Source organism: Diachasmimorpha longicaudata, chromosome 14 (genome assembly GCF_034640455.1).
Source record: "Diachasmimorpha longicaudata isolate KC_UGA_2023 chromosome 14, iyDiaLong2, whole genome shotgun sequence".
NCBI lineage: Eukaryota > Metazoa > Arthropoda > Insecta > Hymenoptera > Braconidae > Diachasmimorpha > Diachasmimorpha longicaudata.
Genome location: NC_087238.1, coordinates 759,706 through 773,060, shown reverse-complemented (window position 1 = coordinate 773,060; position 13,355 = coordinate 759,706). Strand labels below are relative to the sequence as shown.

Genomic DNA, 13,355 nt, shown 5'->3' with positions numbered 1-13,355 from the left:
AATTTAAGGTATGATTTAGGGAGGTATTCTCAAACTTTGACGTCGCCGACAAGAAAACAGGGGACAAGTACCTCCGGAAGCCATGCGCGGCGCTGTACACCGTCTTCCCCTCATGCGCGTTTCGTCCCCACCACTCGGCAATTTCTGCGGTGGAGCGTTCGAATCTCGGCGAAGGCACTGAATTTTTTTTTTTACAATTTCTCCCAACAAAAGGTTGCCATGGAAATCAGAAAATTAGGATGAAAAACTTGGATAAAGAAAGGATAAATGGTGATTTTTCAAAGAATCTATTCATTCATTGATACATTCTCGCTCACGATTTTCCATTTTCGCACAAATAAAATATTTGCAGGGAGAGTCTTTCCACGTCACTCAAGAGGTAGAGTCATCGACGCGTATTATTTAAAGTGGTATCCCCCGTAGGCCTAATCCACTAAGTCGAGGGATGGACTATCGTTATGATTTGCAAACCTGGAAGCGTAAAGCAATAAACATCGTGAGAAACATGTAAGTCCCATCACCTACTGTCTTCTCAACTTACGAATAACCATTGCATCAGAATAAAAAATATATTCAAGATTGTAGAACACAATCGTCGAAAGCTGGAAGACCCAGTCGAGCTCCGGGAACCCATCCTAGTGATTATTGTGATCCTTGAATAGGTGAGTCTTAACTGAATCAGTGTATCGTTCATTAGATATGTCGAGAAATGAGCCAAGTCGAAAGTTTCCACCTATTTTTAAATTCATGATCATGCCTTTGAGCAATTTCAAACTCATGATCATAAATTTAAAATTGGTAAGAAGGTTCAACTTGTTCCAAAGGCATACATTAGTGTACATATTTATGATATTCAACTTCCCTTTGATGAATGCATCTTCTGAGAATTGTTTGCCACGTGCTTGATAGTACTTCACGTTGGAGAATTTGTCCGTTTCCCAGCAGACTGTTCAGAAGTTCTCATGAAACCGCTTCTAGATGCGTATTCCACCACGACTTCCGGTTGAGACATGTTCAACGCCAAAACGTGCACACGCAAGTCCAGGAATTTGTGAATGCACATTTTGACTAAATCGTGCTTTGAACAGAAACAAAGGGATAGCTCGGGTGGAATCTGCTCATTGATCGCTGTCGCGAGGCATTCCAACACATTTGGTGCCTGCAGAACTCTCGTCCCGGCATTCTGCATTAAACTCTCTGAAATCAACGTGATTTCATGGAGTTGGCGCGTTGGGTGAATTAAGCCTCCTCTGCTGATCTCTTCTGTCCACTGATACGGGAGAGAAGTGTCGATACCAGGAGCAGCGAGTGCGGTATTACACTCTTCACAGGATCCGTGGAGCTTGCGCGCAATCCAACCGGCCAGGAAGTAGACACCATACTGTTGAGTTGTTGACAACTGACACGCTTCTAATGCGAGATTTGTCATTGCGCCATTTTCCTCTTCTACCAGCTTGCTCTCTCTATTACGTCCCCTGAGACAGTCGACGTAATAAGCTTCATCGTCATCTGCGTACGAAGAGTTCTTGCTGACCTTCAAAAACATAGTCACTGCTAGAAGTCAGAATTTGTGACGCAAACAAACTGGACGAGGGTGCATGTCACCAGCTCTGGCTTGAGAAAACAGATTCTCGCAGGGAGTCGAACCGAACCGACTCGGGAGGAAGAATTCCATTTTCCCGGTGAGCGCGTATTGTTCGTGGAACTGCAACGTAGCTAGAGTCGACATCTCTATGCCACGTTGAATTGGTTTCCGTTGTGGAGGCTTGCTGAATGTCAAAGCCTTCACTAGCTCCACAAACTCCGTCAGCTTCTTTCTCCTATCGCTACTTGCTGGGATATGGTATTAAATAAACGAACACTTTGATCAATTTTAGAAACGATTTTAATAATTAAAAGACTCTAAGACTGCTCAGACAGAAGGCACTTGATACGACAAATATCTACAAGAGACTAACTGGACAAGACAAGGTAGACTCCCTTGCCCTAAAGAGGGTAATATAGTTTTCACCCCCTCCCCGGAATATTTCCACTTACTATTTACTATTCCTTCTCCTCAACAGATACACTTAGAAATATCCAGAGGTGATTAAAAACTAATAAAGAAAACTGGGGACATTTCCCTTGCTTTTACAACCAAGAGAAATCCCAAATAATATGGCCATAAACCATCATCACTTAAAATAATAAAACTTGAGAAGAGTGAATTTTGTATATGGGGAAATCCCCAAAATCCAACACTACTCCTGGTGTCGTTCCCGAGGGCTTCACTCTTATGTCTCCCAGACATAATTGAGTACCATTCATGGACTTGAAGAATGAACCACCCTGTGGTTTGCGCTGCTGGAGGAACCGTTGATTCTCCGTTCTTTCCCAAGAGAGTTAAAGCTTTCCCAACCTCTGGAGACAAAACCTCACGAGCAAGCCTGACATTCATTTTGTTGAATTTTCCATGCTGCAAATGTTCCACCTTCAATTTGTAGGCGACTGTAATTCCCCCACGTCCATAATTGTTAGCCTCGACCAGTCACGCAACATGCTGCATGGAAATGATCATCCCAGGCAGATTGTTGGCGAGTTTTATCTCAGCGGGGATGTAAAAATCCGTCCTCTCCAGTTGACACCACATATTTTTTAGGAGATGCTCACGATCTGGAGCCATCCATAGTCGTTCTCCTTCCTGGAGGGGATGAGGGCAAGACGGGATGCCTTGGTTTTGAATGCAATGAACACCTTGAGAATTCCACAATTCTTGATTGCCAGGTCCTGAATCTGATGACAAGCGTACAACATGGAGTCCGGCATCGGCAAGCAGTTGAATGATCTGCATCAGATAATTCCACAGTTTCTTAGCATCAATAGATGCACCTGTTAGTGCATAGGAAACTGGCTGCTTCCAGTGTGAAGAAACTCTACGAGCCACGACTGCCAGAGCATGGGAAGCTTGTGGAGCCCCTTCCGTTTCATCTCGAGCAAGTTCTGGAGTCACTAAACCGATGAATTTTTTCAATCCACGGTCTGGTTCCACTGCCGGATGGATCGCCATTTCGTCGAAGCTCAAAACACAGAGACGAGGAATGGGAGTTTCATCCTGAGCCACTTTCTCTCCAAGCCATTCGATAATGTCACGTGTCACGCCCGGCTCAAAAGTAATGTGATAAATCCTCCAGGAGATCGTCGTATATGCGGGTAATGGGAAATGTTTTCCCGCAAATATTTATATCCAGCAACACGAACTTGACACAATATTCGGACTGCTTTCCGGAGGGTTTCTTCAGACCAATGTCGGGTGTTCGAGGTCGGACCGTCGCATTGCATGAAAAGAATTTGGTCATCATTGAGAAACTTCTTCAGATTAGTCCTCAAAGTCTCCACTTTCTGTTCAGCATCCCGGGCCTGCGCACAAAAAGGGTCGCTTAGAATATGAATAGCATAGGTGTTCCGTCGTGGAATCTTTTTTCGTCGATTATTAGAGTATTCCAGAATATTATTTTTTGTTCTTGTACTTTCCGGATTTTCCTTAAATTCAGAATAACCAGAACCGTCTTATTTTGACCCTTGAATTATTGAGACAGTCCAGTCAAATAGACGTTTTATTACGGTTCGCGAAATTCCCCAAGTCTAGAAATTTTGTTTTGAACAGAACAATTTTCTTTGATGATCGCGTAGTTCCCCAAAGTCTCAACATTCCACTCAATTCAGTCATAAAGTCTGTCTACGGTGAAAGGTCCGAGAAATGTCTTTTATTACGGTACGGAATATTGACCTAGGCAGAACCGTTCTCCCCCGTCGTTTTTCCAGTCCCCAAATTTCCCCAAAAGGGTCTAACCTCTCAGGTTTGTCGATTCTCGTCATGGTCCGTGCAACTCCATAAGACCCCCGATTTTCTACAATAGATTAGATTACTATTTTTCATGCATTCGCATCTATCCGTGTAACCTTGCTCACATATATACTGTTCGGTTCCAATTCTCCAAATATTAAACTACGCGGAAATTGCAACCAGTGTCAAAATAAAATTGATTCATCTTTCACGATTCAAACGATCCAATAATTTAATTACAAGTGTATTTTATCCTTTGTTTTTCAAAATATATGATAGTATTTTTTATCAAAGTGTGTTGTGTCTTTTTTTTAATATTAACATCCAACCGTTTGGTTCTTCCGTTAAAGAACAAACAATAGGGGAATATTTTCGATCATAAAATGACCAACACCTTATGGGATTGACATTAAAATTATCACAACTCCCATTTAGCCCAGATGACTTCAGCCTCTCGCCTCACGACTCCATCAGTCCACCCTGGAAACCCCCTTTTTTCTTTCAATTCCTGAATAAAAATAATATCAATTGAAATTACCTTTCTTTCTGCTGCTGCGAGCTTTCTCTTTGTTGCCAGATTGTCTCTATTCAATTCTTCAATATTGGCTCTTAAAGCAGCAATTATATGGCAATTCTCTGGTGGAGTCATACATTGAAGGCGTTCAAGATCACGATGATCGTCGATCATCCTCTCATCCTGATCAACAGTGCCAGAGAAGGCTGAGAGACAAGCTTCCATCGAAGTCTCCTCAGGGCTGCTTGCTAGAGTTGTGAATCCTGAAGACAATACGATGATTATCAAAAGCGATAAATGCATTGTTCAAAAACATTAAATTATGATCTGTAAATGCAAAATAGCTTTGAAAAAAATATTTCAAAATTGTTGACCAACTTAATGAATCTTCCATAAAAACCCCTGGTGAAACAGAGTCCATTAGAATATTGAAAACCCATTGGCTGATAGACATGATCATTGGGGATTTTTTTTCATTATTTAATTTTTTAATGAAGCTCACTTCCCAATCCATCAATCCACAAATTGTCAAGTATCTCACTTATCTCTTCCTTAGTCAAAAAATGGAAAAAATTAATAATGTGTAACGTGACATTTTCTATGGGGGTCGGAAAATGCCCGTCACCTTCGCCCTATTTCCCCTTTATCTAATTAGACTCAAAAATTTTAACCAATGGGCGCCAGATACTTTTTGAGCCGGAAGTATCAAACCGGAAGCTGTACAAACCCTCAACCATCAAATCCTAAAATTAACCAGAAAACGAAAAACGTAATCGAAACTTATAGTAAAAACAAAAAAAAGAGTCAATCAAATTCGGGGGAAAGGTAACGGTCCTCGGGTCGCTCAGTGTGCTAGGTTGTGGAGAGAGGGGTGGGTTTCAGGTGGAACTAGAGGCATTGGCCACGAAAAAAAAAGGGTTCAACGAGAGAAAAATAATTTAAAAAAAAAGTCACAAAGAATAGTTTAATTATTTATATTTTTCCAAATTCTCCGTCCTCCTAATGATCTCTAAACATTATACAAAACCTCCCAAACTCTATCTTTTCCTCAACATCCCCTTTGAATTTCCTTTATTTTTCACCAGGGAAATAACCCTGAATAGTTCTTAACAAACCCCCAAGTTATTACCAAAACTTCGGGGCATATTCCCAATTAACTCGGCATAATTCCCTGAATATACATTCCAAAAAAAAATCTCAGTTCCGATAACGTAAAAGGACCAGAAATTGCTGAAGATCGTGTAACCGAACGTGTGCGAGAGAGAGAGAGAGAGATAGAGAGCGAGAGAGACGGACGCGAAACCCACCACGCGTGGGGGAGATTTTCAAAGGCCGGAAATCATGTTTCCGGAAATCCGCGAAAAACGCCTAATCCGCAGAGGCGAAACTCGAAATTTTTAATGCATTAAATGGGGACACCCTCGTAGAGTCTTCCCACAAAAATTCAGAATTTTCTAATCATTTCCACCCGTCACAGGATCACCGTAATCCCGCCGGAAGCTTGAACGCACCTCATGCGTCAGACAATGGGCCCACCCATGGTACTACACCAAGGGGGGAATTAACCGGCAAACCGGCAATTAGACGCATCTAGGGAACGGCTGAGTGGATTTCCAAAATTCACAGGCCCACCTTAGTGGAATAGTTTCCCGAATAATCTCACAAAATGTGAAGGATTTCGGGTCATTATTAACCGACCTGGACTTATTAGAAGTTCCGGCGGAATTTCGTTCCGGACATCGAACGGGTGGATGATGCAATCTCCACCCCTCCCTGCCCTTCACATTATCACGCAGCATCACAACCATTTTAACCCTGCGTTTTATTTGCCACACACCAATAAAATATGTCAAAGAGCCCGATGAAGGGAGTTTCGGCCAGGTAAAACCTGGAGAACACCCGTTATTCAGTAACGGGAGACGTATAAGACATCGGGAAAATTGTTATTATTTTATCATTATTAACCACCCGGAAGTGGAGAAAGGCGCTTTGGGGTTAGCCCCAAGCGAATAATTTAAACAATTAAACCATTAACTCACCATGCAATCCAAGCGTCTTCGCCTGCCTTTCCCTTTCATCGTCACTCGTCAAAACTATCTTTCACTGATTATCGACCTATCCTTTCGATTCACAGATCGCGACTGATGGATCACGTCGATGTGATCGAATGGGGGAAGGGCCGGGAGGCTCCGCCCTATTTCCCGAGGTCCTCCCGAAATTTTCCGAGGGCACCGGGTAGTGTCACCCTCTCTAGCCTAACCGTGGTCCTTGCTCTCCCCTTTACCGACCGGGTTCTAATCGGGTGATTGCTCACGGGTAATTCTAGGGTTTTGGCGCTTCCTAGGGGGGATTCTCCGGGATCTAGGGGGTTAATTAAATAATAAATATACTCGAAACCTGAAAATAATAATAGAAATCTTAAACAGCCTGGCAATTCGTCAAAGGCAGGGGCTGTACCTGCTTTGCACGACCTTCCACCAAAAATCAAAAACGTAACTAATTAATCCCCTTAAAATCCGCGTATTGGAGCGCCGGTATTTCAGCCGGGCTTATTCAAATGCCCGCAAGATTAACTGAGGGAGAATCCCAAAAAAAACTATCGGATGGCTCGTATTTTGGCCCTTCTTCACAATAATCTTTAGTGGGCCCACAAAACTCGTACTTGGGTCGGTAAGGGGCGAGCAACTCACTAATTAACCACCTGAGGGTGGAGGATAAGGTATACTAATGCCTATTTTCCGGTTGTAGCCACCCCGGGGTGGAAAATTACGCGAATCGGGTTTAGCCACACCGTGGTGGAATATTACGCGATTAATATAAAAATATTCTCTCCCTGTTCTCTCTCACTCACGCTTTTCTCTATTTGGTGGTATTCCTCCCGCCTTTGATGGTTCCTAACAGACATCCCCACATGTCTGTTACAAATGGAACTTTCTTAATGGTGGTCCATTTTAGTCCAGATGTCCACATTCCCTCAGAATTCCTTGATCATTGTTCTTATGGATTTTAAATTACTTACGTTGCCTTTTTCGTGGACGTCTTATGAATATATCTGGCACAGCATCCTTCTTCAGCATATCCTTATCGCCCTTCCTTTCCCATTGATCGTCGCCAAAGTGTCCCTATGATCAATCGATTGTTAAACAAAATATATTTATCGGCGAACGAGATAGAAAAAACAAATTGTTGCTTTTGCACCTCGCACAACTGACATTCCACTGTGGATGCTTGTGACGAAATTTCAAGCCATCCCGTCACCTCCGACTCCGAATAACAACAGGGTATTTATTAGACTAAGAGAGAGAGAGAGAAACTAATAGAGACCACCGAGTTACCTTCAAAATCCGGGAAAAATCGTAATCCAAACCACTTTCGCGATTCGAATAAATAAAAGCTACCTTTTTGCTATAGAAGCGGATTAGAGTTACTTGCTACCTAAATCCGACGGAATAAACCTCGCGGAAAACCGGAATTAGATCTAACGGTTGCTACCTAATGAGAACTGTGTTTTAGGGACTTTGGGCAGCAAGAAAGACCGCTTCACGGCAACTAAAATGCTGAAAAATAATAGAATAAAGTGAAAATCACGGATTGGTTTACCGTTTGAGAAAATAAGTATAAAGTTTTGAATTAGAGGCAATATTATTGAGCTGATACCTGGAGGTCTCTTCGCGAGAAATCCGGTTGAGGGCCAGGATAACACCGTGGAATACCCATGGCCGAGATAATGTGCCGCCCGGTGTTACCTGCAACCCTTCTTTGGGTTAATCAGTCATGTGAGTACAGAGGTCGAGTTGAAATACTTGCGCTCCCTTGCGCGAGAGTGTTAGGGCTTTCAGTTGGAAGGCCGTGGAGACAATCACCCAATTGTTGAAACGGATCGCCATTTGGGTACAAATTTTCGGTTTAGTTTAGTTACGGTTTGCGTTGCGAAAGCCCTAATTTCTCTCCGGAGAGTACCTTTGACAGAAAACTCCCCGATTCGAGTCGCGAACAGAGCCAAAAACCCCTCGGAAATCCCAGGTAATTAGCTAACTACGATAAAATATGGATTAAAAACAATAAGTTAAGAAAAATAATACTAAAGGAAGAAACATGTAATATTCAAGAGTTTTGAATATGTCGCGCCCTTGTCCCGCGAAAGATAGTACGCGCTACCACCACCGCGCCAGCGCCACATGGGCGAATCCGCAAAATTCCCCACCGCGACGCAACAGGTATGAGCGGGGACACGAGGTTCCGCCATGAGAGTCTTTGTTACACCGTGACACGTTGAACATCGTCTCCAGAGAAACTCCCGGCGAGAATCATCCGGAAGAATCCAACACAATCCCAATCAATGGAGAAATCGGCCCAACGCGACTCTCCAGAGATGGTAAGTACCAGTGTATATATTACAGTGGTGTTACCGCGGGAAATGAGTGCTGAATTCTCGAGTTAACCTGCGTGGCTCGAAATTGCGTCGCTACCTCACTTCAACGACGCCAACGACAGGACCAGCGATTTGGAGGATCGAGAACCTTCCAAACGCCTGGAAACGCTACCTTATTTGTTAAGAATCAAAATGTTATCTTAAGTTTTAGAGAAGAATAAAAAGATTTGGTCCAAGGAGGACGAATAAGGCGTCTCGCCAAGGCGATTGACGCAGCTACCTTTTTTTCCGCTACCTTTTCGTATTATCTACGCTACCTAGGCTACCTAATAATTGTTAAAGTGTGGAATTCCGGTTGGGCATGGGGACGTTATCTTTTGCTACGTTAATTAAAAATTATGGTTGGAATTCCCACAAAGAGACCAAATAAAGATTTAAAATCAGAAAAGAAGGAATTGACGGATTCAAATATCTCCGTTAACTAAAAAGTAAGCTACCTATAATCCGAAATCGTAGCTATCGAATTGAGGCAGGAAAGCGGGCGATGGCGGTGAATGACACAAATGGCGGTACAAACGATGTATTTGGCGAATTATCGGCGACTCGGATTAATTGCGCACGTTGAACGGGACCAACTCATTATTTGAAGTATTAAAAATGAGTCTCGAACCCGCGAAGTGGTTTTGTTATGCGTTCATTCACATAGTTTATTATAATTCATCTAACTAATCAACAGCTATCTTAATTCGATAATAATTCCCGTCATGGATCAGTTCCGTTCCGAGGGAATTAATTATTAATATCGCGAACTACCTATTGTTAAAATGCCTTCATAACCGCACTCGCTCTGAAAAATCCGGTAAGCTACCTATCTCGCTCTCTCTCTCTCGGTTTCACGGTACCTGTACTCTCTCTCTCAGATTCGTGTCGAATCCCTGACTCGTCACCCACGTAACCCGACAAAAGGGGGATGTTTTGAATAACCTCCAGAGTTGGATAAATTTACAAGCGATCCTTTTAATTGTTTGATTCTAAATAGTCCGGATTTCCTAGACGGAATTGTTGTCATTTAATATATTAAATTATGAGGATTAAGAATAAATTATTGATGATTAATTAAATTCGGATCAACCATTGATTGCCCATCATTAGCCTACGCCTGTCCATCATCTAGAATTAAGGGTGAGACCCTCGATTTCGACTTCGATCATGGGTTTTTATTGTTCTTGTTTTTCTCGTCCACGAATCCACCCCTCTCTCCACGACCCACACACTGAGCAACCGCGCAATCCCGTACCCTCGTAATCCACATTTCCGAGTAAGGTTTTCGAATTCCGTTTTCGTCGTTAGAGGATCTTGGGGAATAATTAGCAATCATTTTTGATTAAAGCCTGGTTTATCTGCGGTTCGTCGATTCCGCGTAGTCAAAAATCGGCTGGCGCCCTAAAATTATGTAAAAGAGGATTATCGAGCTGTTAATTTTCCCCGGGGTCCCGTTTATGTATTGAGTTTTTGACGTTGCGGACTTGTCGGATTGCGAGAACGAAGGTAATGGTTTGGCCAGGTTTATGGATAGTCGAGATATTTGGGTGTGAGGGCATTGAGTTATCGCTGAGGCCAAAGGAAAACCGTTACATGCTTTATCACTTGGCAACAAATCACCACAATTTTCCAGCCATTTCCTTCGTCTATCGGTTTTTTTCTCAGATGGAAGAGCGAAAAACCGATAACTGTCCCTCGATGAATTTTTACAATTCACTATTGCACAAGATTTCACCATTTTCACAAAATTTAATTCGCACAGGATGTGTAAATCGATTCCTACAGGTCTCGATAGAGTAAAACAATGGGCGATCGCGAATCATAAACAAATCTCCCCCCCCCCCGCCAACGCGCCTTCGTGAAAAAAGTTTGATTTGTAGGTGAATCAATGAATTTACTTCCATTATTTTGAACATTACTAGCATCCCATTATTCCTAATCAATAGAAAAATAGATTAAACTATAATTCATTACCAAATGGTTCAGTAATTCGCGGGAATGAGTGGGAAAATCATGGGGAAAGGGATATTAAATTAAACAAAAACTAACATGATTCTTATTATTTGTGTTTTTCCTTTATTCTCTTCTTTTTAAAAAATTTTATTACATTCATTTTTTAAAATTATTTTGCATTTTAAAAAATAATCGCAGCAGCGCCGAACAGCTTAGAAGAGTGGGGTTGACCAGGTGTTGAGGGGAAGGTAAAAGTGACCGCCGCGCGCCCTCGTGGTGCTTGCGGGACCTGGTCCCCTGTTTTTCACTTTAGAATACCTCCCTAAATCATACCTTACAAAAATTCATGACGGAGCATTCACGAGTTTTGAGGATTATTGAGTGCGGCGGTGTTGCGTCTCAAGTACGCGAAATTAACAAGCTTCAATGTGCAGTCAATTCAATTTTTTATTTTTTCATTTTCTTGTTTAATACCTTTTCGAATTTTTATCCCACTCAGCCTTATGCTTTAGAAAAATTGTAAATCCATAAATTCACTTAAATCATTTCTCTAATACCTCCATTAGACCCTTCAGAATTGTTTTATGGTCTGTCCATTTATAGCACTCGACCCTCAATAGTCCCACAACATTTTGACCCAGACACCTTTTATTGGGGAATAGGCCCATGGCGCCAATTTATCTCTCTCCCTAGTTCCTGCATTTCCGAATTCTCCAATTAAAATATTATCCCTCCCATCACAGATCATTTTTTGACTAAATCATTTTGACAATTTAGTTCAGTTCCAAACCTCATCTCCTAGAAGAAACACCTCATCGGAGGTACCCTTGTGTATTGTCTCTCTATAACAAATATTAATAAAAATAAAGAAATTCCATAAACGTGAGTAATAATTCCAAGTGTTCATCAATCAAGGTCACCTCCTCCTCAAGTCTCCTCATCGAATTTCCCCCTTTTTTTTCGTTAACAAACAACTACACAAAGATAATTTCGGCGTGTAATAAAAATTGCAAATACTGTTCTGAATAAGTCGGATTTCTGGAATTTCCGACTCCAGAGAGTTTAAAATAAAACACATAATCGTCGCGATTTTATTCAGGCGGATCAAGGACGTATTGCGATGGGGCCCCACGGGTACCGGCCGTTAGTCTGTCTCACTCCCGGCCCCCATAAATTTAATAATATTGTGGTGACTACGTCGCCACAATAAAAAATTATTAAATTACACCCTGGCATTCCAGTGGAAATTCCCCAATCCTGTCTAGACCTCCTAGACAAAAATCCGAAAACCATTAGACTAATCACCTACCCGACCGACGCCATCCCTACCATAAAAATCTGGGGAATAACCCAGAACTGTCCCAGCGAAGAACCCAACCTTCCTGTGCACATAGCCGGCACCACGACGTCACGTGTCGAGAATATGATGCCGAGCCAATCCCAGACGAGATTCCTAGCATCCCTTCGCCTGTTTCCCAAAAATACACACGCCTACACTTTTCCGCATTTTTCCAAACTCCTCAGTTACTCACCAGCCAGCACTTGGGCACAATATACAACTACGCATCACGGAGACCATCGAGAGGACAAGCCACACTTAAGGCCAACCCTCACACTTGTAAAGTAGCGTAAAAAATAAATTCACGTTCATATTACCGACCTGGTGTTACACTTCACCTGCTCACCTCCACAATATAGTAATAACAATCATAATAATAATATTAAATAATAGTAATAATAATAATAGTGAAATAATTATGCGATTATTTTAATGAGGTGGTGGGGGGTTGCACCGTGTGCGGGTCCTGGAGAAATTTCTCGACAGGGGTGGGTCAATCGACTCAGGGGGTGATTCTGAGTCGATCTGTACCTATAAATTTTGACCCCATTTTTTCACCCTCACTATCCCATTTCCAAGGTGGCCGACGGGGTGATTAAAAAAGATTTCTACAGGTGTATGTAGATCGATTCAAGGGATTATTTGATGGATTCGAGAAGTCAAATGAGTGCATGAGGAAAAAATGAATATAGCTGCGTAAACTGCGTGCGTTGGAAGAAATGGAGGGATGAGGGTGTGTTGAGTAGGTCAGGGTCAAATGGGGGTTGACGGTGGAATGAGTGCACGGGAAAAAAATGGTGGTTTGAGGGTTCGATGAGTGTTTCAGGGTGAAATGAGGGGTTCATGGTGGGATCAATGCATTGGGATAAATTGACGATTGGAGGGTGGGATGAGGGAGATGAGGTTACATAACGGGACACCAACAGAACAACAATTTTTTATTTATTTATTTATTTCCCTATATATATATGTTATAAATTGTTGCAGCTCTCCTCTTCTTCCCCCCTCTTCTGCCTCCTTTCGTGGATCCACCTCTTGTCTGGCCGCTGTTGGGGCTTCCGGACCCGCCTCTGTTGTCTCTCTGCTAAAGAAAAAATAAATCAAAAGTGCTGTAAGGTAGATAATTCGAAGGCAAAATTTTTTTTTACCCTTGGAGGTTCCATGCCTGGGTGTGGCATCCTGCTCGGAATAGGGCCCGGCACCATATGTCCAAACCCATATGGGTCATCACGGGAGCTGGCCCGTATGTGCCCATCCCATAAGGTGCTGGCCCGTATGGGCCAATCCCATAAGGAGCTGGCCCGTAATGGCC

At 42.4% G+C, this 13,355-nt stretch overlaps 1 protein-coding gene across 1 annotated transcript; it reads right to left on the bottom strand.

Annotated features, from left to right (window-relative positions):
- Window positions 1-913: 913 nt before the first annotated feature.
- On the bottom strand, window positions 914-3,855 carry LOC135169132 (uncharacterized). Its single transcript, XM_064133868.1, has 8 exons — window positions 3,751-3,855; window positions 3,238-3,519; window positions 2,532-3,142; window positions 2,419-2,487; window positions 2,245-2,368; window positions 2,045-2,127; window positions 1,586-1,826; window positions 914-1,534 (listed from the first exon to the last, which is right to left on the bottom strand). Exons 1-8 carry the CDS (start codon window positions 3,853-3,855, stop codon window positions 914-916), a joined length of 2,136 nt encoding a protein of 711 aa, XP_063989938.1.
- Between the last annotated feature and the right edge of the window lie 9,500 nt (window positions 3,856-13,355).